At 48.5% G+C, this 26,320-nt stretch overlaps 7 protein-coding genes across 7 annotated transcripts; 3 read left to right on the top strand and 4 right to left on the bottom strand.

The window, feature by feature from the left end:
- Nucleotides 1-826: 826 nt before the first annotated feature.
- On the top strand, nucleotides 827-3,632 carry H6S33_002780 (uncharacterized protein; the record flags this gene model as incomplete). Its single annotated transcript, XM_044834155.1, has 5 exons — nucleotides 827-909; nucleotides 987-2,181; nucleotides 2,241-2,585; nucleotides 2,645-3,422; nucleotides 3,487-3,632. 5 exons carry the CDS (start codon nucleotides 827-829, stop codon nucleotides 3,630-3,632), a joined length of 2,547 nt encoding a protein of 848 aa, XP_044692941.1.
- Nucleotides 3,633-5,054: 1,422 nt separating this feature from the next.
- H6S33_002779 (uncharacterized protein) lies at nucleotides 5,055-6,152 on the bottom strand (the record flags this gene model as incomplete). Its single annotated transcript, XM_044834154.1, has 9 exons — nucleotides 5,055-5,059; nucleotides 5,137-5,173; nucleotides 5,322-5,335; nucleotides 5,410-5,427; nucleotides 5,520-5,598; nucleotides 5,665-5,748; nucleotides 5,815-5,891; nucleotides 6,013-6,028; nucleotides 6,081-6,152. 9 exons carry the CDS (start codon nucleotides 6,150-6,152, stop codon nucleotides 5,055-5,057), a joined length of 402 nt encoding a protein of 133 aa, XP_044692940.1.
- A 504-nt stretch (nucleotides 6,153-6,656) lies between these two features.
- On the bottom strand, nucleotides 6,657-7,547 carry H6S33_002778 (uncharacterized protein; the record flags this gene model as incomplete). Its single annotated transcript, XM_044834152.1, has 3 exons — nucleotides 6,657-6,807; nucleotides 6,860-7,368; nucleotides 7,521-7,547. The coding sequence occupies 3 exons, from the start codon at nucleotides 7,545-7,547 to the stop codon at nucleotides 6,657-6,659; spliced, it is 687 nt and encodes a 228-aa protein (XP_044692939.1).
- Nucleotides 7,548-8,905: 1,358 nt separating this feature from the next.
- Nucleotides 8,906-10,388, top strand: H6S33_002777 (uncharacterized protein; the record flags this gene model as incomplete). Its single annotated transcript, XM_044834151.1, has 2 exons — nucleotides 8,906-9,492; nucleotides 9,545-10,388. 2 exons carry the CDS (start codon nucleotides 8,906-8,908, stop codon nucleotides 10,386-10,388), a joined length of 1,431 nt encoding a protein of 476 aa, XP_044692938.1.
- A 1,919-nt stretch (nucleotides 10,389-12,307) lies between these two features.
- On the bottom strand, nucleotides 12,308-13,289 carry H6S33_002776 (uncharacterized protein; the record flags this gene model as incomplete). The annotated part of the gene is made up of 4 exons (XM_044834150.1): nucleotides 12,308-12,684; nucleotides 12,751-12,884; nucleotides 12,950-13,187; nucleotides 13,247-13,289. 4 exons carry the CDS (start codon nucleotides 13,287-13,289, stop codon nucleotides 12,308-12,310), a joined length of 792 nt encoding a protein of 263 aa, XP_044692937.1.
- Nucleotides 13,290-16,339: 3,050 nt separating this feature from the next.
- On the bottom strand, nucleotides 16,340-18,322 carry H6S33_002775 (uncharacterized protein; the record flags this gene model as incomplete). The annotated part of the gene is made up of 2 exons (XM_044834149.1): nucleotides 16,340-16,578; nucleotides 16,639-18,322. The coding sequence occupies 2 exons, from the start codon at nucleotides 18,320-18,322 to the stop codon at nucleotides 16,340-16,342; spliced, it is 1,923 nt and encodes a 640-aa protein (XP_044692936.1).
- Nucleotides 18,323-22,709: 4,387 nt separating this feature from the next.
- H6S33_002774 (uncharacterized protein) lies at nucleotides 22,710-25,666 on the top strand (the record flags this gene model as incomplete). The annotated part of the gene is made up of 3 exons (XM_044834148.1): nucleotides 22,710-23,066; nucleotides 23,127-24,843; nucleotides 25,530-25,666. The coding sequence occupies 3 exons, from the start codon at nucleotides 22,710-22,712 to the stop codon at nucleotides 25,664-25,666; spliced, it is 2,211 nt and encodes a 736-aa protein (XP_044692935.1).
- Between the last annotated feature and the right edge of the window lie 654 nt (nucleotides 25,667-26,320).

Raw genomic sequence — 26,320 nt, 5'->3', positions numbered from 1 at the left:
TCAACGGCTGGGTAAACTATGACGAACACGGAAGGAAGATCCGCCAAGCCCATTTCACGCTGAGCCCCACAGTTTTCCAACAAACAGGATGCCGAGAAGGTATCATGCATGGCATATCAAAGGTTCCAATTTTTCTACCTGGCCTGGTTGGTAACTCGGTAACCACTGCCATACTTTCCGTGAGCATTTCTCTGTAAAACGGATAATCTTACTTAGTTGTACATACATACCCCTACACCCCTAACAGTCCCCACAACCTTGAAGGATCCGGAGGTCATTCGAACTTTTCAACTTGACGAACACGGGACTGCCTAGTAAACCGCAACACCCTCTCTCAAAATCACTGTTTGTCACTTAAACAACTAGCCGTGCTTTTTCTTGCTTTCCTCCCCCCTAAATACTGTACAGTCCTTCTCCGCAGCCAATAGTGTCCCTTTGTGAAGCACGCCCGCCGGCTGTCTCGCCTCGGTACCCCCTCATTCCGAATTTCTTGTCTGACTGTTCTCAGTTTTGTGCCCCACAAAAGCTTCCCACTATCGTGATACCAATATCTCTTGTATCACATTGCCCTGTTAACAGCAGCTCGGTTTCTAAGCTTGGCTGCTCTATCCCTATTTCGATTTTCCTGCGCTCCAGTGCAGGAATTGCTTAAAACACAGCCATCATAGATTCCCAATCTCCTCTTCCTGAGGGGGACAGCACGGTTCCAGTCGAATCTTTTCAGCTCCAAGATCTTTCATATATCCGCGATCAACGTCGGAGAGACGAGAAACAGAAGAGAGGCGACGAAAAGTTTATCAGACGACTTGAACAAGCAGAACTAGGCATGAAGTTCTCCCACAGTATCCAATTCAATGCAGTTCCAGACTGGAGCTCTCATTACATCGCGTATTCGAATTTGAAAAAACTGTAAGTCGTTCTAGATTCTAGCATTGTTTTAGGTTAACTAGGGGGCTCTAGTGTTGATTTGACTAATCTCTTGACAGCATCTATACCCTTGAGAAGAATGTTGTTCAGTCACAAGCTCATCCCGAAGAAAACGAAGAATCGGCGCTTATTCCACGGGGAAGAGATGCCGAGCCAGATGTGATTTTCCGGAGGGCACTCGACCATGAGCTCGAAAAGATCGTGTCATTCTATAAGTCGAAAGAGAGTGAGCTCCTGAAGGAAGTTTTTGAGCTTTCTCTCGAAGCCAAATCGTTTGAGGATGGTAACGATGGTGATGGAGGATCCTCGATATATGGCGGGAGCAATAGCGGGAGAAGACGCAGTGTAGGGCCTTCGGGGATGACACGAACGAGAAGTAACGACTTCCAAAGTGATAGGGACGATGAGTCAGATGCTTCTGACGAGGATGGCGAGAATGCACAAGCATCAGGCCTACTTCCGAAGATAAAAAGAGGAAGAACGTGGAATAAGGATAGCTCACATAGCCATCACAGCCAACAGAGTCATGGACCTTCGGACTCACGGAGACGTGACTCTCAAATCTATGATGATTTTCATGAGCAGTCCATCGGTGCATTATATGATAAGAGGATTATGTTAAAGAAGCGGAGTATTTCGTTATTTGTTGCGTTGAGGGAACTGAAAAGTTTCATTCAACTGAACAGGACGGGTTTTACGAAAGCGTTAAAGAAATACGACAAGATTCTCAACAGCCACTTGAAGGACGAATATATCTCGTCGGTGATTGAGCCATGTTACTGCTTCCGGAAGGCCACAACAATCGAGTTGGATAATGCTATCGCCAAAATTGAAGAAATATACGCAAATTTGATCACTAAGGGAGATATAGAGGAAGCCAAAAAAGAGCTTCGCCTTCACCTCAGGGAGCACGTTGTATGGGAGCGCAATACGGTCTGGAGAGAGATGATTGGTATTGAGCGAAAAGCTCAGGCGGCGAACATGGGCCTGAGAAGGACTTTGTTAGGGGACAACACGGACCCCACAAATGCTAGGTTAACAGGAGACGAACCGGAGGTTTCTGCAACGAAGGAGCTTGCCACACCTGTTGGCAGGATTAGATATCCAACTTGGCTATTTACCCCTGGGTTCTTTACGCTATTTGGTATCATTAGTACATTTATGATACTATTAATCGTCCCAATCTCCGAGAGCCCAGAGCAGCATAACTGCTTTGCTATGCTGGTATTTGTGTCTCTTTTATGGGCAACCGAAGTAAGTTTCATCACTATTACACAAGTTAGCAATCCAATCTGATCATAACGGTACTATAGGTTATTCCTCTCTTCGTAACCTCTCTCCTTGTCCCATTTTTAGTAGTCATGTTACGGGTTGTAAGAGAAGACGCCAAGGGTCATCGTCGTCTTGAATGCAATGAAGCTACAAAATACATTTTTTCGGCAATGTGGACTCCTGTGATCATGTTGCTTCTAGGAGGATTCGCGATTGCTGCAGCACTAAGTAAATATGGTATCGCTAAGATGCTTGCAACATTTGTTCTTAGCAAGGCGGGAACAAGACCCAGGACTGTACTGGTGACCAACATGTTCGTAGCTATGTTTGCGAGTATGTGGATTAGTAACGTCGCTGCGCCGGTTCTTTGCTTTTCTATTATTCAGGTGGGTAGTTCCAAGAATCGTCTTAGCTCCAATATACTAACGATTTTTTTTGTGTGTAGCCAATGTTGAGGAACTTGCCTTCAGAATCGAAATTCTCAAAGGCATTGATTCTGGGAATTGCCCTGGCCTCCAATATCGGAGGCATGGCATCTCCTATCGCCAGTCCCCAGAACATCATTGCGCTTCAAAATATGACCAATCCTCCTAGCTGGGGTAGTTGGTTCTTTGTTGCCCTTCCTGTTTGTATTCTCTCTATTCTTGCGATATGGGTGCTTCTCTTGGTTTCTTTCAACCCTGGAAAGGGTACGGTTATTATGCCAATTCGTCCGGTTAAAGACAAGTTTACTGGTGTCCAATACTTTATCACACTCACCACACTTATAACGATCGTTCTGTGGTGCTTTTCCCATCAATTGGAGCATGTTTTTGGTGATATGGGAGTTATTGCGATTATTCCCCTTGCTTTGTTCTTTGGAACTGGTGTTCTGACAAAAGAGGATTTCAACAATTTCCTGTGGACAATCATTATCCTCGCAGCTGGAGGCCTCTCTCTTGGCAAGGCAGTCAATAGCTCTGGACTCTTGCACACGATTGCTCTCGCCATCAGGCAAGAAGTAGAAGGGATGAGCATGTATGGTGTACTGGTGGTATTTTGCGGATTGATACTCGTAATCGCGACATTCATCAGCCACACTGTTGCTGCTTTGATCATTTTACCTATTGTGGCACAGGTTGGTGCGGGGATGGATGAGCCACATCCAAATCTATTGGTTATGGGCGCAGCATTGATGTGCAGTGCCGCAATGGGACTACCGACGTCAGGCTTCCCTAACATGAGTATGTTTTACTTCCCTCTGAAGCATTGTGATTTAATACGTGTATTTACTAACAATGTCTGCAGCGGCGATCATGATGGAAGACTCACAGACTGGGCAAAGATATTTACGTGTTCAACATTTCATCAGCAGAGGTATTCCAAGCAGTGTGATCACTTTCGGAATTGTCATCACAGTTGGATACGGATTGATGCGGATTGGTGGGTTCTAATGAAACCAAAATCCGGCCTTGTGCATGTTACCGAAAATTTCATATTCACTTATTGCCACTTTTTTTTTTGTTTTCGAGGTTGGATTTGAGCATGAACTTTATGCGCTAAGAGCTAACGGACAGTTTATGAGTGGGGTATATTCTTTTTGCATCTATGGGCTTGATATAGGGGTTGATTTCAATTGCTTTGGGTGGCTGTACGTTATTTCTTTCCAGCGGACTGCATATATGCCTATTGCTTGGATTTTTTTTATTGAGCTTTGTTGGTGTTGGGATCGGGGTTCAATAGTGTAACAGTAGTATTCAATGTTATGTGCTCGTAATTGAATATTGTGTGTATTGCTGCTGTACGGCGCCGGAAACAACACACCTATTAAAACAACCCAAACCATAATTGTAACGTGCGGAACGGCAAATGACTTTGGTTTGCCAAACTTGGAGTATAGGCTGTTAAAAGTCCTAATGTAAGGGAAATAAACCCAGATAATTCAACCTAGATGTTTATTATGGAAGTGTAACTTTATGGAAATTTTATATGGCGGCGCGTAGACATTATAGCATACTCCCGAAGCTACATACTCTATATCCTATCCTAGAAACATACATCATCTCTACACGTGATTTGAAGGTTTCTGGTGGTGCCCCCCGTGTTCGAGTTTTTTGATACTTTCCAACTACCGGCTTTAACTATCGGCCTACTCTAGGAAGGGAAGTTTTTAGCCCCGTTAAACAACTTCACGTCATACATTGTACCAGTGTTTTGTCTTAGCCAGAAGATCGGTGATATCATTCTGGGCTGGCTCTAGCACAGCGCTAGCTCCAGCAGCTGTACATGTAGTTACACAGCCAAGAAAACATCTGAGGGAGAGATCTCTTCCAATCAATTAGATAGGATGAAGTAACTTACATACACTCAGTGAATTGACATCATAAAACTAGGCACCCGAGAGACTCGGGGAAGATTCCAGGGGCTAGTTTCGTCACGGGATCTCTCACGACGTTAAATATGGAGTTGTGTCTGGTGGATCGATCTGCCTCGATAATTTTGGGTTGGCCCACCCCCGATCCTCATACAGCATGGCTTTTCAATCCTGTACTGCAGAGTCCCTGGCTTGGCCAACGGAAATGTAACTCGTATCAAAGGCATTTCTTTAGGTTGCCGTATCGACGGGGTCCCATCATGGTATGGATATGACTTCCGGCCAAGATGCTGCCCTTAAGATAAAGAAAGTCAAGTTGAATCTTACGGATATCACTTACGGATATCACTCGTGAAATTGGTGCATAACTGTAGTCCGCTATTTGATTGATGAACCGTAAATGTATACTTTCTGGTCAGTACATATGTATCTTTTTGTGCCCTACTGAGTGATACCCAGTGATCCGATTGGCCACAGCCACAACGCTGATAGAACTACTATCCTAGCCTTCTCAGACAAAGCGTTAGCTATCCTTAAACACCACCAGTTAGAGCCGCAAGGCGTAGTCGCACCCCAAAACTTACACTTTGTGAAGGCCCCCTGTTGATCCTGAAATTGATACTGAGAGTTACAAGGTAAGTTGCTCATTCCATTATCACATGGGGGGCTTTGAACTAGCTATTTGACAGGTTGACCCATAATGTGATGAGATTTATAACCAATAGCCACTACCGACGTTCAAAAGAAAGAAATAAAGAAAAAAATTTACCGCTTTCATATTTGCTACACCCGAGATTCTTGTGTAATGTTTCCAGTCATGAGATATCACGCCCTTGCAATTGTTCTATAAATAGAACATATCCCAAAGAGTCCTTCTGTAATGATCAGACAGACAACATGTAGACGGGCATGTCCGTTAGTGAGGATACTAGATCACGTTATGAGGACAGTATTTAAACCCACTCACCCCGCTGTTGATGCTGTTCACCCCACCAACTCTCCAACTCCACCATACCATCTCTTGTCATATCCTGGCTGTTGGAGCCCTGAAGGTACCTGGATCAGGCATCACTAGGAATGGCCCTCTCCGAGAGCTAGTTATTTAGAATTACGGCACCGGGATCGATTCCACGATTGCTTTCAGGAGCCTTCACGCCCCAGGGAATGGCCCGCATAAGTGAGCATGTCCAGACGCTCTGCAATCACGAACCTGGTTACCAACAAGAATGCAGCTCAGAAAGCTATAAGACCCCAGGATGAACCTTCGAGCAGCCTTCTCCTTCGTGGGATAGTTCTGTTGGCTTGGGGGTTTTAACAGCTGTCGGGCCCACTGTTTCCTCTGCCGGGATCAGCTATGGAATGGCCTCGAAATCTCCCTCATTCAGAATGTTGGTCTCAGATGGTGCTGGGCACGGCTTAGGAGTTTAACCCCAGCCCGAAATGCGCCAACCCTTCATTACGAAGTTGGAATCGGATCTATCAGTGTCAATGCCGTTAGATTGCTAGTGAGACTAGCACACGTACTGACGTTGACGGGAACTTCGAGGTATATCAGGGTGAGAAGGAACTGGAAGGACCAAGGGGCATGAGCCAAACTCATACCGGGCCCGGAAAAGCCCTCATCGCCAGGCTGTGGACTATGCTATCAATCTTATTGCTGTTCAAAGACCCCTTCTTGTGTTTTGTAATCAAACAAGACCAGGCAGTGCTCGGCAGAGGCCAGATGTTACTTTATGTAATGAATGGGTGCCATACGGCATAGTGGGAATACGCTGCCGGGTGATCTACAGGGCTCTCGAGGACACAGGCATACGTACACGCCTCATCTAGTGGAAACGACACTACCAGTAGAAGGCTTACGCAGCAGTCTTCTCTTGTCTTAGTCTTTTTTTATCTACACCTGCAAGAGCTAAAAGTGTGAAATGATCGAATAGGCAACTATCTATGCAAAAGCAATGCAAAGCAAGAAAGCATAAGAAGGATAAACTCCAATATAGGTATGATGAGTAATTTCTTATAGCAAAATGGCAAAAGAAGAAGAAGGAAGAAGAAGAAAAGTCAACAGATGTACAGAAACATCCCCTCGTGTTAGGCAGGTTGAAGCTTAATCGTAGAACCTGCGGTTGGGGTTGGGCCCGAATACGGTTGTACGAATAGATGGCAAGGCCTCGGTTTCGAGAAGCTTGAGGCGTTGTTCAAGGGTGTTGTCGATTGAGATCTTGCCATTACCAGCAATGATCCAGACACCGCCGTGGCTAGAAATACTATTAGTGGAGTCGGTGGTAGTAATGGGACAATGGGACTTACGATTCCTCTGGTAGCGGCCAGTCGTGGTCAATAGTAACAGCAACATCCCCCCCCATCTTCCCCTTAAACCCTTCCTTCGCCTTCTCCACTGCCCTTCCAACGATATCATTGTCGCAGCTTCTACACCTGAGCTCCACACTTTGCTCATTCATTAAAAAAAGTCCCTCCAACACCAGGTTGGCCAACACCTCCTCGTATCTTCCCTCGTCATCACTAATGTACTTCAACTTTCCTCTGGCCTCCTCAAAGATATCATCCAGCAGGGTTTGACGAGCCGACAAAACCTTGATACGCGTCTTGTTCGCCACGGTACTCCTGGCTATCTGCTGCGCAAGCGACGCCTGCTTGTATTTACGCTCGTACTGGGTGTCGATTGCGGCGGTCTCGGCACGCACGAGACGGCTCTTTTCAATGGCGAACTCTTCGTCGGCCTTGATCTCGATCTCGCGAGCTTTTTCGAGTGCTTCCTGCTTGATGAAGGCTACCATCTTCTTGAGCTCGCCGGCGACCTGGGTGGATGTGAGCGGGGGTTTTCTTTTTTTATATATATTACATATTGAATGATTTGCAGTACATGGGAATAGCTATGTGTGTGGTGGGGCCCGTGACAGAGCTCTGTGGAGGAAGATGGTGGATGCGGGAGCTACTGTGGACTACTAACCTGGTCATCACTAAGTGCGTGGGCCATTGTGAGGGCTCGTTAGGACGATTAACTACGTGAGGAGCGGTTTCTGTACAAGCAGCGAGAACTATAGCTGCGATGAAGGGTATCGAGAGCGGGCACGAGGAGTGAGGGTGGTGGGACTTGGGGGTTGAAGATTAGACACGAAAGGCGGGGGGGGTAGTGAGAGTGTCTTGTCTGTGGTTGCAGTCTGCGGAGCTCCAACCAGTGACGGTGACGACGATACGACCGGGAGGCTCCGCATGCTGTAAGTGGACAATGCAACGGCCGGGGGTTTTTGCGACTAAAAACGCCCCTCGGATACTCCCCAATAGATGAAAGGGGTAACCGATGGGTTGCGAGAGAGTTGTATGCATATTGGTTGAACTGCTCTATTCGTTCGTTCGTTGAGTCGCTTTGGGGGCGAGGGAAGCTCACGGATGTCAAAATACAGGGAAAGACGAAGGGGAGCTCTGGGGATGCGCGGGTCGGTGTGTGCATTACTTACTTTTCATGTAGGCATGATCACACAAGGTTGTTTATTTTGCGGAGAAGCAGGTGCTACATCGATATAGATACCTGTACCTAGAGTACAGTGGTGGATAGGGTTTCTTTGTATTTATTTATTTATGGAGAGACCTTCTCTCCTGCTCGGAGAGGATATATTTTTGTCCGTTCGCGTAAACACCACCACTCGGTGAAGGCTTTGTTTGTCCAAAGTGCAGCACCTGGGGGCAGTTATAATTACTACGCATGTACCCTGTTGCTGCTCCTCTGCCCTATGGATGTTGGGATGCATAATACATGTCCCCATGCGAAGTAAAAGGGGAAAGCCGCCGTCTCTTCTCTACATACTCTAGAAGAAGAAGTTGGATACCGACATCGTGCAATACTTACGTCTCCGTCCAGTCTTTCTTTCTCTCCACTTACCTCACTGCATGATCGTGATTTCCATAATTACTTCTTTTTCCTAGGAGATCCTCGTCTCAACTGTCAGCAGAGCTTACATACTACTAACTGCTTCTCGAGTAGTTAGTACAGAGACAGTTACCTGCTGCCCAACCCCTTCCCCTCCTTCTCCCCACGAACGAAACCATCATTTCCTTGTTTTGCATTCCACTCTCCTTCACCAAGTATCTGCCAGTACCACTTACCTGCCTGATCCCCATACTACGTATATCACGTCCGACATAGACATAAACATAAACATACACCTACTACATCAGCTGTATCTGCCGGTCCCTTAAACACCTCCAGACAACACCACACCACAGAGACATTATTATACATAAATCCCATCTGTATCTATCCGTATAGGCCCACCAGACCTCGACACACACCACCATCACACCGCCACCCCCTCCTCCACCCCCTCCACAGCTCCCATGGGCCTCGGCGACCTCTCCCCAGGCGCCCAGCTCACCATCGGCGTTAGTGTCGGCGTCCTCAGCACCAGCATCCAATCCCTCGGACTAACCCTTCAGCGCAAGTCCCACCTCCTCGAAGATGAACTCCCGCACACGCACAAGCGGCCGCCACACCGCCGGCGCCGCTGGCAAATCGGAATACTCCTCTTCATAGTGTCAAACATCCTCGGCTCGTCGATCCAGATCACGACACTGCCGCTGGTCATCTTGTCGCCGCTGCAGGCCTCCGGCTTGGTCTTTAACAGCATCTGCGCGACGCTCATCCTGGCGGAGCCCTTCACGAGGTACAGTCTGGTCGGCACGCTGCTGGTGTGTGTGGGCGCGGCATTGATTGCGGCGTTCGGCGCAATGAAGGAACCGGCGCATAGTCTCGACGAGCTGCTAGAGCTCCTAGGGACCCACGGGTTTGTGCTGTGGATATCGGCGACGGCGCTCATGGTGGTGGCGATCCTGGGCGGGGTGAAGGCGTGGGCGGTCATGAGGCCGCGCACGAGGAGCGCGCCGAGGGTGCTGCTGCTGAGGGGGATCGCGTACGGTTGCGTGAGGTATGTGCTTTGCCCGGGTTGCAGGTACTGGCAGCTAACCCCCCGTCCGTAGCGGAATCCTGTCGGCACATTGCCTGCTGCTTGCGAAGTCGGCGGTCGAGCTCCTGATCAGGACCATCGTCGACCGAAGTAACCAGTTTAATAGATGGCAGTCGTGGATGATCATTATCGGCCTGGTGACGCTCGCGCTCACGCAGCTGTACTATCTCCACCGCGGACTGAAGCTGTGCTCTACGAGCGTGCTGTACCCGCTCGTCTTCTGCGTCTACAACATCATCGCCATCCTCGACGGGCTCATCTACTACCAGCAGGCGTCGCGGCTCTCGGTCCTGCACGGGTGCTTCATCGCATTGGGAACCGTCATCCTGCTCAGCGGCGTGTTTGCGCTGTCGTGGCGCCTCGAGGAGGAGACTGCGACGACGGCTGGGAGCGCGCTGTCGCCGGGCGTGGGCTTCGTGGATACGGACGACGAGGAGGAGGGTGAGATTGATGATACTCTGGCGTCGCCGAGGTTCTTGAGGAGGCGCACAATGAGCCAGGCGGACCAGATCTGGGGCGAGCTGCTGGACGAGGAGGCTGCGGAGGCGGTCGATGAGAGGTCGGGGCTGCTGCAGAGGAGTGTTAGCTCGCCGGGGGTAAGGAGAAAGTGGGGCAGGGAGAGGAGGGGCAGTTATATGTTCCCGCGGGTGGGCGGCAGTGCGAGGAGGGCGAAAAGGTCGCAGGATGCGATGGGCGGGTGGTGGAAGTTGGGGTGGTGGAAGGGCACGGGGGAAGAAGATGCGGCGGCAGCAGGAGCTGAAGGGAGGAGGGTTAGTGTAGAGACTCTGGGGAACTATGGCGGGACGGGTATGGGAAATAGAGAGGTCATTGTTGTGGACGGAGAGGTCTCGCGATGAGCTCGACCGAGTACCCTTCCTTTTGTTCTGTTTTTTTTTTATTTTTTGGCCTGGTCTGCCGTTGCATCTGTGACTGTGTTTGTAGTTTTATTTTTTTTCTGGGTCTGTATGGGATAGGGCGGGGGTGGGGAGGGGACTGATAACTTGTACTTACATTTACTACTATTTTTCTCGATCTTTTCTTTTCTTTTTTTACTCCCTATGTTTCTTTTGTCACTTCTTGATATATTTATTAGGGCGTTAGTCTATTTTATCTGTTAGGAATATTCTCTTTTTTTCTTGGCTGATATTGGCTTTTCTTTTCCGTGGTGGATTTCTCTAGTCTCTCTCTTGGGTGCGTTATCCTGCTGGGGGTCGGTGGAGTGTGGGGAGGGGGGTTGGGAGTAGAGTGGGAGTAGAGTGGGAGTGTGTATAGATGGATCGGTTTATATACAGCGGCGGTAGAAGTGTGAAGATGAGGGCGGGGGTTGTGGGACAATGATAAAGAGAAGAAATTCGGGAGCTTGATATATGCAGCACTAGAGAGTTTCAAAGAAAGTGGCCGGCCGGTCAAAGGAGGAACGGGAAGGAACGGGAGTGGAGTATAGTCTAGGTACATGTGACGATGGCGAGGAGAGGAAGACGGGAGAACTAGGTATATATACACCTATACGTGTTGGACTCTGTATATAAAAAAATGAAACGGAGTGCGAATGCGAGTGATGGTTCGTGATCTAAATTGCTTCCCATCCTGAAAAGGCAATGTGCTGGGAGGTGGTATGGCAGTGTTACTAGAAATCCAGTCTTCTGTGTTATGCCTGCCCGGCGTGAGCCAGTTGGTTCTGCGTATTTCCTCCGCATTGCGGGGTCCAGGAACTGGGTAAATTTATAAAGGGAGTTGAAGTTTGACTCTGGTCCTCCCCAGTGATGGCTTTACGGAAGAAGAACTCGAGTAGAAACGTGACACAACTGTATGTGTATAGTAAGTAACCCTTGTCCTTATGCCTGCAATGGAGAGATTGAAGACGAAGGGGAGGATATCAGCGGCGTTCCCCCTCTGGTCTTCATACTCAACCAGATGTGAAAGCCTTTGAAAGCCTCCATCTTTCTTTCACCTCTATCGTGTATAAATTGCTGTTTCGAGCCTGGAGAAACCATGCCCCGATTCGAATTCAACAACAGAAAATTAGAAGGCAGTCCCGCGAGTGATAGGCCATGATCCAAAACCTGACCAGCCTATTTTTTTTGTTTTATTTATTAACCTGACCAGCCTATGTTTCTGCTACCAGTTGTAGAATTCAAACTTTATCTGGGATAGAGAGAGAAACGCCTGAAAAAAGTTTTTCATAATATGTGTAGCTACGTAACTTTGAGATGTAGTGGATCAATATCATTGCTAAGTTTGTACAGTTAACCAGTCGGTAAATTTCACAGCGAGAAATAGCTAGACCGCAGCATGCGCAATGAAAACAATGTGTATGTGGGTATAGATTTCGGACGCCTTCCACTAAGCCTCCGAGACAGCAGGCAGAAATGAAAGAACGGTACTATGTTTCTGAGGGAGGTGTGCACACTTGGCTAAGTTGTTGCTCATGATTCGGCCTCAGTATTCATTACAGCACTGGCTTCTGTGAGTGCCTGTGAGTGCAGTCAATCTCTATAAGGTACCAAGCTGCTGCTGAGAAGCACGAAAAGGTTCACCAGGCTTTTTATTTCTCGCAGAGGTGATATTATTAACACAAAGGTAGGCCGCAACTCTCACGACTAGTGAGTAAATGATGCATCCATTAATCTCGCACCCAAATCCCTTTTTAGAAAGAAAAAAGTACTACCACGCTATGCTAGCTAATCATTGAATAGAAAAAAAGAGGGGGAAAAAAAAGAAAAGGCACTCAAGTCTCTACGAGACTTCACCTCGCAGCAACGGGAGAGAAAAATGCTCACTGATCCGCTACTATGTTAGCAGGGGCAGGCAGCCACTGGTTCACATCCACAAAGTCGACCTCAACCTCAACCTCAACCCGTTCTTCCTGAACCAGCTCCGCCTCAACCAGCAGACGCCGTCCCTCCATCGTGTCGTTAACGCAGCTAAGCACCTCCCATACGTCAACGACGCTGCGGTCGACAGCCTTCAGCCAGTCCACGATCCCCGCCTGGACGGCCATCTCCTTCGCCGCGAAATAGCTCTTCATCAGCTGCGTAAGGATGTAGATGACTTCCTTCTCGGTAGCGCTGTCGGGCGTCGGCGGGAGTGTGCTTTTGAGCGTTGTGACGAGCGTACGGAAGACACGCGGCGTACAGAGTGCACCGAAGGGGCCTGCAAGCGGGCATTTTAGATTGTTGGCGTTGTGCTGGAAAATAAGGAGGGGGGGAGGGTAGTTACCAGGAGCGGCGGCAAGGCAGCGGAGTGCTTTGAGGGCGCGGAGGCGGGGAGCGGGCGGCCTTGTCGAGATCTGCGTGAGGAGGAAGTCAATGTTTCCGGGTGTGGTTGCACGCTCGGTAATGATCTTCAATGCGCTATCTCCCTCATCTCAATCAGCGCCCCCTTCAATACTCTCTACCATTCGGAAGGAAGAACTAACGCGTTCCTTAGATCGAAATTGATCCCCCTTGCCAAAGCCTCCAAAGTCTCGAGCTTGATGGCTGCAGACGGCATAGTCAGTATCTGCTCCGCCATGCGCATGTCAGAGGAAGAACCGTCTTCGGTGGACCTGTCCACGGCTGCATCGTTCGACTGCTGGGGCGGCTTCGAGACGCAACGCGTCCTGAAGGCCTGCAGCTGGGAGTGCGTCGTGTAGGCGGCATAGATCGCGAGAAGGCCTGTGAGGTGTTTGTTAGTTGTGGGGTTGGTGGGAGCGGGGAAGTACTAGGGGATTGACCGCCGAGGATGTAGAGGTATGGTGGGGTCGTGGATGAAGACATTGAGGATGGAGAATGAGGCTTTTGTAACTTGTGCCCTAGTGGTAGGATGGAGCTACTGACCGACGATGGTGGGGTGCCGAGACAGGTTGTGATTGGTGGGTTGGTGGGTTGGTGTAGCTATGGCAGCGGCATGGCGGGATGTAACCTGCGATCTTTACACTGACTGGGTATGTGTCCAGGTCTACCTTGGCGGGCGGCATACTATTGTGCCTTTATGTCGGAAACTGCACGACAGTTAGATGCTCTCCTTACCTACATATTGGGCATTGGCATCTCCCTATAGCTACTGCACGGTCGATCATTGGCATTTACACAGCTTGGCGGCGTCACCTCTTCTGCTTTACATATGCCGTACGTACTGCACTGCGAAAAGTAGAACCAACTTTACCAGACTGTATGAGCGGTAATTGACTCCGACAGCCGGGGAATATATCCTATTAATCAATTCAGATTTACAGTTCCATTGCCTGGAAGACAAGCTTAGTATCTGCGCTCCATGAAAAACGAAACAGAAATCAGCACATTGATTGGCGATTAATCGGACACCATTAACAGTTTGAATTATTCCGACACCTCTCTACATGTATCTTTCCGGAATTTGGTTTATGTTGCTGCTTAGGAATCGTGTAGCTAATTGTAGGATCGACTCTATAGCCATCGATTGCCATTACAGGTTGGACCATAGCAAGCCAAACTAAACAGAACACCAAATAGAGAGCCTTTCAATTAAAGAAATTCCAGTGGTCAGGCATGGGCTAGGTACCGCTTTGGGGGGAAAACTAGGGTCACAGTTGTTACTCACTATGACCGTTCATATTTGGCCACGTATTTACTGACTTGGAATAGAATCTTTTTTACGTTGTACACTCCACATGGCCAGATCTAGATAAAGCCCAAATAGCTTCTAGACTGTGAAATTGAGAATATAAAATAAGGCAAGAGCTTTGAGTTCGTCTCGAATAGGCTTGTGGGAAAAATTACAAGATTTGTTGCTTTATTTTTATTTCGTTTTTTATCCTACCACTATTACCAAAGCCTCTGCTTCTGTTTTGATTCACATTTTAGGTTTTTTTTGGGATTAATTCCATGTGCTAATGGGGCGGTATGCGGGTAGTATAGATGGTTAATAAACTATATAACTTATCACCATCACTCGTAACCTGCATAGACAGCGAAGTCGAGTGACATATCATGATCAGTCACCTGCTTAGTTAATAAATTGGTTGGTATATTAATTCATTAATGATTAGATCAATCATCTGGGATAGCTGTTTCAAGGAACTGCGAGGTTTCTAGTTCTACAGGACCAAGTGCCATATTTTAACAAGTTGTCTTTTTTGTGGATAGGGAGTCAGCTAGCTGCGTAGCAATTCTGGGTGCCCGTTTTCTCCTCGGATATTCTGTTCGAAGGCTTCCTTTGATGAAATAGATGGGAGTGATCCCGGCGAAGTCAACGTTCCGCGAGTTCCTCAATTCCCTAAGGCGTTTCAAATAGTTTTACCCTATACTTAAGAGTTAGACTTTGACCCTCCAATCCCGTAACCGTGAATTGAAACTCGACTTAAAAAAGTTGGTATCGGTGTACATGTAATGTAGTAGAAATAATGGAATAAAGGTGCATAGAATCGCCAGGGACATTGTGAGGTAGATTATTAGATTAGGTATTAAAACACGTTGCAACTGTTACGTGGTTATAAGCAGTTGAGGATATGTGTTTGTTTTGAGACCTATATATAAGTTAAGCTGCGGTAACCCATTAATTACAATCATCATTCCTCTCATGCTCATCCTCCACCCATCCGAGCAATAGAGCAAAAGAGACAGAGAAATATTCTCGAGACCGATCCCTTCAGACTTGAAAACGTCTCAGTAACAGGACTGCCACGCGGGAAGACACTACGCTATATCTATAGAGGACGGGTCCGACAGACAGATAACGTGAAGGGAGATGCATGTGGGGCGGCGGGGTGGGTATGTGTAGGAGATTCATGGTGTGGGGCGTGCAGCTGTGGTGTGCGGTTGTACTGTCTGATTGGGTTGCATATAAAAAGCTCCATCACAAACACTCACTCGTCCCAGAATCCTCAACCACAGGTTCTCACTCGCACCCCCACCGCTCGCCCTCGCTGCCACCGCCCCACACCGCCAACCGCAACAACTGTCCGTGTCTGAAATATATCTGAAACAAGTTTATATTACCAACTTTTAAATCCAAATCCAAATCCAAACAAAAAAAAAGAACCAATCCGACCCATCCGGGTGTGTATCCTGCCAGCCAGCCCATACTCCAGCCCATATCCCTATATCCTATCTTACTATAATTTCTTCTTTTTCCCCTTCCCTTGTTTTCTCCTTCCTACTAACTAAACCAGTAACAAACAGAACAGATAGAACAGAAGTGACCAGATAGTGGACCAGCCACAGACACAGCACAAAACAACAAGACTCAAGGCCTGTTACCCACGACTCGAAAACTCGGATCGGGGCAGGCATACGTATATAACTAGCTGCCTAACTAGCTATCAAAGTGCTATAGGCACCATCACGGCACCTCGTGTCTGAATTCCTCCAAGGCCCAGGAAAACCAAGGAGCAAAAAAAAAAAAAACGAAAAACAAAGAAACCAGCCAGCCAGAGACAGAACAGAAACAGAATCAGATACCAAGATAAAAAATAAAAAATAAAGACAAACACCACTGCTTCCCGACAAAGGAAAGCAAAAAAAGAAAAAAAAAAGCGAGAAAAAAAACGAAAACCTAATAATACAAGCAGCAGCAGAAAACACCGAAAGCACTAACAAACCACTCCACCCTTATTAACACCTAAGAATATGGCTTAAAAGTCCATGTAGTCCAGTTCCCCAAAGTCCAAAGTCCGAGTTCAAGCCTAAACAAATCAATCAATCTAGCCGAAGCAGTCAAGCTAGTCCGGTCCAAAGGTCAGTAGTCATTACTCACTGCTCACCTCCTTCCCAAAGACCGGCAAAAAAGAAAAAAAAAAGCGAGAAAAAAGAATCCTAAAGAAAAAACCACAGCTAACAAAACCCTCCTATCACCCCACCACAGCCCTAACGCTCCTCGTCCCCACAAACCCCCTTCTGTTCCTCCCCGTGCGCCCTCGACTGAGCCAATTATGCTTCAGGGTCTTGGCTAGCTCATCGATCCTGTCCTGCGCCTCATCGCCCGTCAGCACACCCGAGAGCACCGATATACACTGCAGCATTCTGCCGGCATTATGTGTTACATCGCTCTGCGCCATCGATAGGTCGAGCGTTAGAGTGCTGAATAACACTGTTCATCACCTATCATTAGCAACACATCAAAATAGCGAATACCGGGAAGAAAGCCTACCTCGCAACCGCGAAAACAAAGGTAGGACCACAAAATCTCGAAAACCCATCAGCACCAACCTCCTCACGTCCCAGCCCCTCCCCACAATCTCCACCAGCTCACCCTCCTCTCTTAGCTCCCTCTGCAGCGGCAAAAAAACCGCCTCAAAATACGGCAACACGTTCCCAAACAGCGCGCTCCACACCTCAACCAGTCTCGGTATGCTGCGCTCGTCGCTGAGTCCGGGGTCCAGCAGGCCTGGATCCAGCAGCCGCATGCCAGAGTCAAGCAGGTCGCGCACGTCTTCTAGGATCTGCAGAGGCTGCCGTCGCTCGATGCACCGCCGGATGTGAAGTGTCACAAGCTTGTTGAGGTCCTCGACTGTGTTTGTGAGCGGCTCAGACTTGAACAGTGGGATGACGCGGGAACAGAGAATTGGCCAGGCCGTGTCGGCGGTGATGACGAGCGTGGGGTCAAAGTCGTCCCATGACGTTGCGGCAGCGGCAGCAGCGGCCGCAGCAGCGGCGGCAGACTTCTTCTTGGCGCTGGTGAGATCGATGCCGGATATGCTCTGTTTGAGCTCTGACTTGAAGGCGGCGGCCGAAGGGGACGAGGGTCCAAACGAGTAGAGGGAGCCGCCGTCGGCGGAGATGGCTTTGCTGTTTGAGCTGCTAGAGGAGAAGGTTATGCCGTTATGATGATGGTGGTCCTTATCGCGGCGGGGGCGCAGGAAGTGTGGTTTGTGCGAGTGGTGATCCTTTGGCGGCGGCGAGGAGCTATATGAGTTGTGGAGGAAGGGAGACGACTCGCCGGGCGCAGCCACAAGCGTGAGCGTTGAACCCGCCATACTCGAGAAGGAGGTCTTGCGGTCGCTGCCGCCGGAGACGGCGGCGGCGAGGGCGGCGGCGGAGGGCGTCATCCAGGGCATGGGCGAGGAGATGCTGGCGAGCTTGTTGGGCGAGGGTGGGGGCCTGTGGGTCTTGTCCATTGTTGGGGTGCCGATGCGCGCGGGCTTTGAGAAGAGCTTCTTCTTTGAGGACTCCTTCTTCTCCTTTCCCGCGGAGAGAGGCGTGGTGAGCGTGTATACGGGGGTTGGAGGTGTGGGCTGTGGCTGCGGCGGGTGTGGGATCGCGTGTGGTGTGGGCGGGGAGGAGGTGGAGAAGGGGGTGCTGGGGGTTGGTGTGGGCGTGGCCGCGAGGACGACGGTGCTGGTGATGGGCGGGGAGGCGGGCGACGGCGCGGTTGCTGAGCGCTTTCGCGAGGCGGAGGTAGTCGTGCCCGCCTGCATCGCGTAGGCAGAGGGAGCCGGGAGTGAGGGCTGCGAGGACTGCGTGCGAGTGAGCGTGGGCTCGAAGTAGCCTTGTGCGCCGGCGGACATGGGAGCTGCCTGGGTGGGTGTTGTGGGCGTGGGCGAGAGCAGCTTGATTGTGCTTGAGGGGATGGGCGTTGATGTCGATGTCGATGTGGATGTAGATGTGGATGTAGATGTAGATGTAGATGTAGATGCAGATGTAGATGCAGATGCAGATGCAGATGCTATGGTAGTGTTTAACGTCGTGGTTGTGGTGTTGAATGCCGTGGTGTCGCGAGCGGTGATGCACGAGGATGTTGAGGAGACGGAGGATGCTGAGGGCGACCGTCCATGGGATAGCTGGTGGGCCGGGCGGTGGGGCGACCGGATTGCTGGGCGACGGGAGGGCTGCATCTCGTAGGGGGATTGCGTTCTAGGGCACTTTTCCTCACTGGGGGCTGTTCTCTGCACCTAGCTGGGACTCTTTCTCAACGGGGCTTCTCTCCTCTCTCCAACTGGCCCGACTAACGAAATGTCAATGGGAAACAGGACCAGCTAGCGTCAGTGTGTACTAGTTTCGCTGCTGCTGCGGTGCTGCGGTGCTGCGGTGCTGCCGACCGGGGGCTGTTGCAGTACTGAGTGCGTGCAGGGACAGCCTTCGTAGTCAAGCTGTTATGTAGTTACTGTATCATATAGGGCCGTTGCAGGTACAATAGAGTGCAGACAGTCCTTTGTCGTCTAGTGAGTTGTGTGTGAAACGACGAAGACGACGACTGATGATGGCAGTACTGGCACTGCTTATATGACTATACGACACCCCTCACTATCGCTGCCTGTTTGCTTGTTTGCCCATCCACAGCGATGGCAGCGATGAGATCTTCTATCTATCTATGGCTCTGCAACCATCACCCAACCTATCCACATCCACACATCCACCATCCCGGGGCTGTGCAGCGCAAGTCAGATCCCACTGACGCCATCAAGAAAGAAGCACATGTGGGGGCCAAGCAACAGACAGCCGGGTAATAGAGTACTCTACCTACTGTAGCTACTAGTACAAAGACAAAAGAAAAGAGTAGCTCAGTAACCGTAGTAACCAGGGGTCCTCAACAAAACCAAAAATAGCCGTCGCGTCCGTCCCTGACAGCTGCGACATCTCCCCCCCCCCCCTTTGGCCTGCGTTAGCGTAGCCCACACTAAGACAATCGCATCTCCCCTTCATCTCCCTAAGATTGCACCCCTGTACAGATCAGATCAGGGGGGGTCCGAGCGCGTGATGCGAGTGCGAGTTGGTGTTAGTGGGAAGTACCTAATGGGAGGCCGGGTAATGGGTGGAAGGATTGGGGATGGGGATGGGGGGCGAGTGAGAGGGTGTGATTTAGAGATGGAGCCCGCGGTATTGCTTTTTTTTTCTTCTTCTTTTCTTTTTTATCTTTTTATCTTTTTTTTTCATTTTTTTTTTTTTTTTTTTAAATTTGGCGAATACGAGTTCGCCTTGGAACTGTCTATGAAACGAACTTCCACTTTTCGGCCGAGCAGAGGTTTACTTCACGTGCCTTTTTTTAGAGTAGATGCAGATATGGTATTTCTTAAGTGTTGACGCATTTCAACAGTAGACGACTACCTAGTTCGAATTCCCGAGCTACTCGGACACTCCCCCCCTCACTCGGCCGACTGTTATCCCGGCCCCGGCCTCTTAGAGTCGTGGAAGGAGTCACAATGATGAAAACCGATTGGTAGCTCAAAAGTGTGTATATTGACATTGACGATAACATTGAAGATAAGAAGGCCTCACGGCTATGATAGTGTGATGCCAAGGCTACTAGTACAAGTATTGCATAAGAAAGAAAACGTGGCGTGACACGGACAGTTAACGTAGAGTAGAAAAGAGAAGATCAACGTTGTATAAGTGGCTTCTGCACCGATCGTCATTGACACTGTCCGAGTGAGGGGGGTGTGTGATCCGGGTGGCCACTGCAGGGAAACCGTCTACGTAAAAAGGTGATCTTGAAACAGCTAGCACAACAAGACGCGAGCCCAGAACAATCCCTAAACTAACTCGATCTTGAACATAATATTTATTATCCACTGGTGCCGTTGAGATCGTGTTGGGCCCTTTCACGTCTTCGCTCATGCTGAGTGGAGAGGAATTATGCTTCCGCTTTGAGCTTGCAATTGGGATTATGCTTCCGCTTTGAGCTTGCAATTGGGGTTGAATTGTAGTAGTCTGGCCTTAACTAATCTTCTCGTGCGAAAACCGAGATTTCGTCCTGCAGGTCTAGTTCCTACGGGGATCATAGAGAATCAACGAGTGCCTAATTGCCAAGCTGCATGGATCGCATCCAACGTAGATGTTAACTTCCAAACAGAGACTACAGCTGGGGCTGTAGTCTCTGGACCTGATTTTCGGTCTCTACTTCCACTGCAGCGGCGCGCAGTATTTGCTCCGTTGTCGGAACCGGCGGGGCAAGGGAGGCCGAATTTGCGAAGAGTGATGACTTGCAAATTGATCTACATAGCTACCGCTATTCCAAGCAGCAGCAGCAGCAGCAGCAGTAGTAGTAATAGGAAAAACATAGTCTATGTGCGCGCACGTGCCCTCTCTCAGGTCGTTTTCGTAACGCGATACCCCATGTCTCCGTCTTCCCACCTAAAGACCTATCCCCTCAGCGGTCAGGCCCAATTAGTATCTGTTAGGTTAACTATATCTGGAAGCCGTGATATTAAGAACCATGGGAGTGAACAAATCCGCGCACTAGCTACTCCAATCTGATAAGATGTTGATAATGTATTAGTCTGAGGATGTCTCTGATTTGAGGAGTATCTTCTACCACACAGGGCTTCTCCGGCTGGCCTGGCGGATATCAATGGGGCTTGACCGCCGAGGGGGTAGAATTCAAAGTAGCCTTGATATGAACCAAGAACCCTGTAGACTTTCACGGAGTTGGAGGTGGTTGGGTGAACTACTAGATTTGTTCGTAATAATCGGTCCTGAAACACCTAGGCCTAACCTTGAACATTCTATAACGATAAATCGTATAAGGATACTATATTCTGGTCAAAACCGTATACTTATAGCGAGAGGCCGCTGAAGTACTAGTACTCCTTAGTACACCGGAAGATTCCTTATCAGGGATTCTATCGATAATGACTTGCCTTAAATTATAAAACTGGTGCCAAGAGCCTGTTTTTTTTTTTCATTTAATTTTTTTCAATCTCTTTTAGCGGAGGGGATAAACATAAAGCACGAGAGCAAGAATCAATAGCTCCGAGAAAAGGTTATAGTAATATAAGGAAGATCAAATATTCTTCCCCCATCGATATCCCATCCTAGAGCCCTAGAAAGATTTCTCAGCTAACTGAAATTTCGAAAGGTCAGTCTGTTAAGAACACTAACATATAAGCAGAGGAGCTCACCACTTTTCAGACCACCAATTGTGCAAGTAATTAAAGCTTCGGAGAGTAAAATTTAAAGTATTTATGTCGATTAGAAAGCCTGCAGGGGCTCGACGAAAAAACAGTGGCAATATAATATCATCTCCCACTAGTGTAGCAGCGGCGGAAACAGAGAAAGAGGATATTAGTACCTCAATGCAGTTTCGTTAGTAGATCTTTTGCATAGGCCGTGCGTAAAAGGAGAGGTAGGAGAGGGCTGTTATATAGACATTCTACAATTCCCAATCCCTATTCGCCCATCCATGCCAACGCTATTGCTCGTTGCCCATTGTCCAACTTTATAGAAAACTAATCCCCATTGAAAAAGCCCACGCAGGGCTCTCCTGACCATGCATGGGATTGTAACAATGAGGGTGTTGCATAGACAACACAATACATGTGCAAGTTCTATTCAGCGGTACTCAGGAAGTTTTGACGCCCTACAGGAATAGATAGTAAGTAAAAATCAATGGTAATCTCTATTCACCGCTCTATGTAGAATACACTTGCACATTGAAATGGCAAATTCCTGTGTTGGTTGCAATTGGTAAGTTCAGGTCCCATTACTATATCTCACCATAAAAGTGAGGTGTTCGTTGAAGGTGTGTTATTAGACCGGCCCTGTGTGATTTCCTATTGGGACCTGCTCGGGCCCTTCAAGAACGTAGACAATAGGGCTACTTGCCGGTCCGGATACCTGTGCGTGACTGGTTTACAAGAGTATGTGTGAGGCCATGTTTGAGAGCCAAGAGAGATATTTTAGCCATTAAAGTTGCCACGAACGAATAGAGATTTTGGTGCCTGCGTGTTACCAGATTGAATTGGACAATGAAACAAGGAAGGTGGCATTAGCTTTGTAAATGTTGGGCCCGAGTATTTGGAGGTGTCATCAGCTCGATGTATTGTAGCATACCTCAATAGTTTCGAACTCTGTATGGCCTACACAAATGATGAATCAGTTGATGTTATTTGATGTGATCGACACAGGCTAGTGATTGATTCATTCTGCTCTCTCCGATTGTAGAAAGCAGGTGTGAATGGGAGTTATGTGATGATATCAGGCCACCATGAAATTTAGTGCATAGTCGGTGGTCCACATAGAAAGGCGGGATAGAAGGACATCCCCATATATATGTAGCGTACCCGCACCCACCCCATAGAAAGTGTGCCTGACGCGGTTTGTCTGATTTCGCGGCTGGCTCATCCTCCATTCTACCCGTCCCTTTCTTGTTTGTTTACCTTTCTCATCCTTTATACTTCATCCCATCATCACCACCATCTCGCATCTCCATCACTTCCTTCCATCCTTCGCCCTCGAAAATCCCCCAACCTCCGTTAGTTTCACAACCTATCATCAAAATTCATGATGAATAAGGAACAAGTGAATCCCGATGGTCCCACAGAGCTTGTCCTTGTTTCACAGTTCCAAGGTGCTCCCGTCTATAGAGTAGTCGCAAAAACAAATTCCACCCCAGAATCTGCAGCCCCCATCCAAAACAATTCACAGAGACATCCTCAACAAAGGGAGGTGAGGATGCAAGACCCAATTGACGACTCAAATCGTGTCCCTTCCCCCCAACGCGAACCTGTTCCTGAAAGTCAAATCAGAACAGATGCGGACCGTGGTCCTGGAATGATTCCGGTTCCCATTCCATCTTTCCCGAATATCACACAAGGACAAGCTGTTCTTGGATACACCAATAGCCAATGGTCTTATCTATATGTAAATCTCACTCGTCTTTCATTTCTTATTTTTGAGTTTTTTCTAATATATACTTTCCAGATTCGGGCCCAAGAGCTCGTGAGGCCGTTTGCCGACAAATATGCGCAAACAGCCAATACACCAATTCATCTGCGTGCCGAGAACAATGCAGAGGTTCTGGGGCCGCTCGTGGAGGAGTTTCCTGATTTGCAGCGGTGTGAAAGCAACTGGGGTGCTAAGTGGGTTGTCAGAAAGGCAAGACACGCAGTCAGTGTCAAAGATGCTTCTGAAAGACGAAAGTCTCTCAAGCCTCTCAAGCCTAGTCTCGGAACTATGGCATCACCGGCAATCGTGGCTGAAGGCCAAAAAGCGGCGGAAAAAGAAGAAGAAGAAGAAGAAGAAGAAGAAGAAGGCGATTCTGAGGACGACGTTGAAGCTGCCAATGACAAGCGTCGCGATAGGGGCAGCGTCATCCACTCTCCAGTTGCCGAAGGAGCTCCGGTGCCAGATTGGCACAAGTACATGACGCCCAAGTACACCCAAGGGCGCGGGCCCAGCATATACGGGCTCACAAAACCAATAATCCCGTTCTTTGAGCCTACTGCTGGACCACCATCCATGCGTCATGCCTCCTCCGACCTTGGTAGTAGCCGCTCCCTGGCTACTAAGAGACGTGGTAAACGTCTTCCGCACCCCCCATCACCCACTCAGGCTAGCCCCACGGGCGAGCCAGTGATTGTCAACCCGGACCATCCAGTCATGAGCGGCCCCACCAAGCACTTGAGTGCAGTAAGCTCCGAACCATCTCCGGTCAGGCGAACAGTCGGCTTTACCATTCCTAAAGCTACCCGCCATATGTCAACCCCGGTTCTATCTATGTCCGAAGATAGTCCTAAGCAAGATGACTCGGACGATCCAATGCAGATGGACGAGAAGGAGGAGCAACAGGAAACAAGTAGTAGATACCATAAGGCTGTCCCTGAATCTCCACAAAGGATTCCAGCAGACCAGGAATCTGTCAAGCGCATAATGGATCATCAATATACCGATCAACCTGCATCAGAAACCTTCGTCCTACCACCTATTAGGGGACTTCTCCCAACCTCAAGCTTTGGGGTCGTCCAAGAAAGAGGCGACCAAGCGAGGATGTTGCCGTTCAGTAATGGCAGCAGAGCGGGACCTGGATTTGTCAATAGCTTTCCGAGGTTCGACCAATTGGCCGGCAGTGCAAGTGGTGAGAGAGGTGGAAAGATCAACATCGTCAATAGGGACCCAGGACCAGACATGAACCCTTTAAACCGTGATCCTTACGGCAACTTTGGGAGGGGCAACAACCATAATGGAGCCCCGAATTTCCAAAATGGAGGCCAAGGTGGTTTTAATGGAGCCCAGGGTGGTCCTAACGCAGGGCATTACCACCAGGAGAGCTTCTATCGCAACACTGGTACCTATGCTAACGGACTGCCTACTGATCCATACGGATTTGTTATGAATCAAGGCCAGTATTATGGCGGTACGGCTCCAAACGGGCCTTCTCCTTATGCAGCCGTTCCTCCTCACGGATCAGGAAACAATGTCTATGGCATCAACAATCCGAGCAACGGCATTAACGCTCCCCTCAACATTCAACCGCACCCTGGCTACAACCATATTGCCGGTAACAACAATCTCTACCACCAGCCCAGCTATGGTTGGAATGGACAAAACGCCCATGGAGCTGCTCCCAATGGCTCCAATGCGGTTGGAAATGAAGGCACCAGAACCGCCATGGACGGTGCTCCTCCCCATCCCGGTGGAGGTACTTCGAGGACTAGTCGTGGAAGGGGCAGCAGCAGATCTCGTGGACAGCTCCGTCATGCTTCCACCTGGAGCGGCAATCCTTACTAGTCCAACCAACCAACCACCGCCTCCCAAACTAGCGAATCAGCTAAATCTGAATCGCCCTTTATCGTCAAGAAGAAGAAAAAAAAATAATACCCTGTTCAAAATAGCACCCCTTTCCCTCCTATTTCTTTTCCTGTCTGTCAGGGTTTTCATGTATACTTATTTTTCGAGGGGGATTTGGGTTTTTAGAATGGTGTTATGTATACTTAGTAACGGTGTGGTTTTTTGTCTTGATTGTCGTGTTCCTGTTAACATGTGTTCGTGCTTTACCACTGGTAGTTTTTGTGAGGGATGAGGGGGATTAATAAAAATGGGTGATGATCGGAATAACTTGATGCTACTTCGTGATTGTGATGACCTTTGCCAACGTGGTGAGGAATGAGAACGTGAAGAGTCTGGATCGATTCCCAGGCCTAAATATCGAGTAGTGTTCTCTTGTAACGCCGATGAACTTAAGTAAACGTGATGATTCTTGAGAATGTGAAGAGCCTTAACCAATTCCAAGACCTAAACATCGTGTACTGTCCTCCTATAACGGTGATTCGATGCTGTAGGCCTTATAAAATGATGATTGGTAGAAAATTGATAAATTCGGAGCAGAAACCGATGAACCCAGAGCAGAAAAAAGACGCACAAAAGTAGGAAAGAAGAAGAAGAAGAAGAAGAAGAAGAAGAAGAAGAAGAAGAAGAAGAAGAAGAAGAAGAAGAAGAAGAAGAAGGGTAGTCACTCGGGATAAATAAATGCACTTGGCGGTCCTGCCAGGGGTTCCCCATGAAACATGTATTATGATGTCGCTAACGCCGGTCTACCCCCACTTTTCGCACCAGCTAGATTCGTACCCCACGGAGATCGGGAGGCTAAGGTTGAATGGTGGGCCAGTGAGCTGGGTACATGCATCTACATTGCTACGATATAGTAAGAAATGGACGCTACATGTATGTATGTACTATAAAGCGGCAGGTAGATAATACGTATGTGTGATAGATAGGATGCTCTGAGATACGCTTATACCTAGAAGCACTAACCTCTTCCCTTTGATTCGCTCAGGTTAGTTGAGGATTGTCAGGGTACAGATATGTTAGTCCTAATGACCATGCCCGATACTATATGAAGTATATAGTATTTCCTGCATCATCTCGGGCCGCTTTCTTGGTATTTAGTACAACTAGGATACACCCAACAACTTATCAGTGTACTTGCCCTTAGATTCTCTAACGCGGGATACATTCTTTGGATCAACTATTGGTAAAGTTGCCCAATTGTCACATGATCGGCCTTCAACAATTCAACAAATCTTTAGTGATGATCATGATAGCGCTGAACATAGAATGCTTTTCTCGCTGGTATTTACTAGCACTGGCTTCTACCATGTACATGTAAATTTAGTTAA

Source organism: Morchella sextelata (assembly GCF_020137385.1).
Source record: "Morchella sextelata strain SCLS chromosome Unknown scls_13, whole genome shotgun sequence".
NCBI classification, from domain to species: Eukaryota; Fungi; Ascomycota; class Pezizomycetes; order Pezizales; family Morchellaceae; genus Morchella; species Morchella sextelata.
The sequence above is the reverse complement of the archived record's forward strand: the minus strand, read 5'-3'. Positions and strand labels throughout refer to the sequence as shown.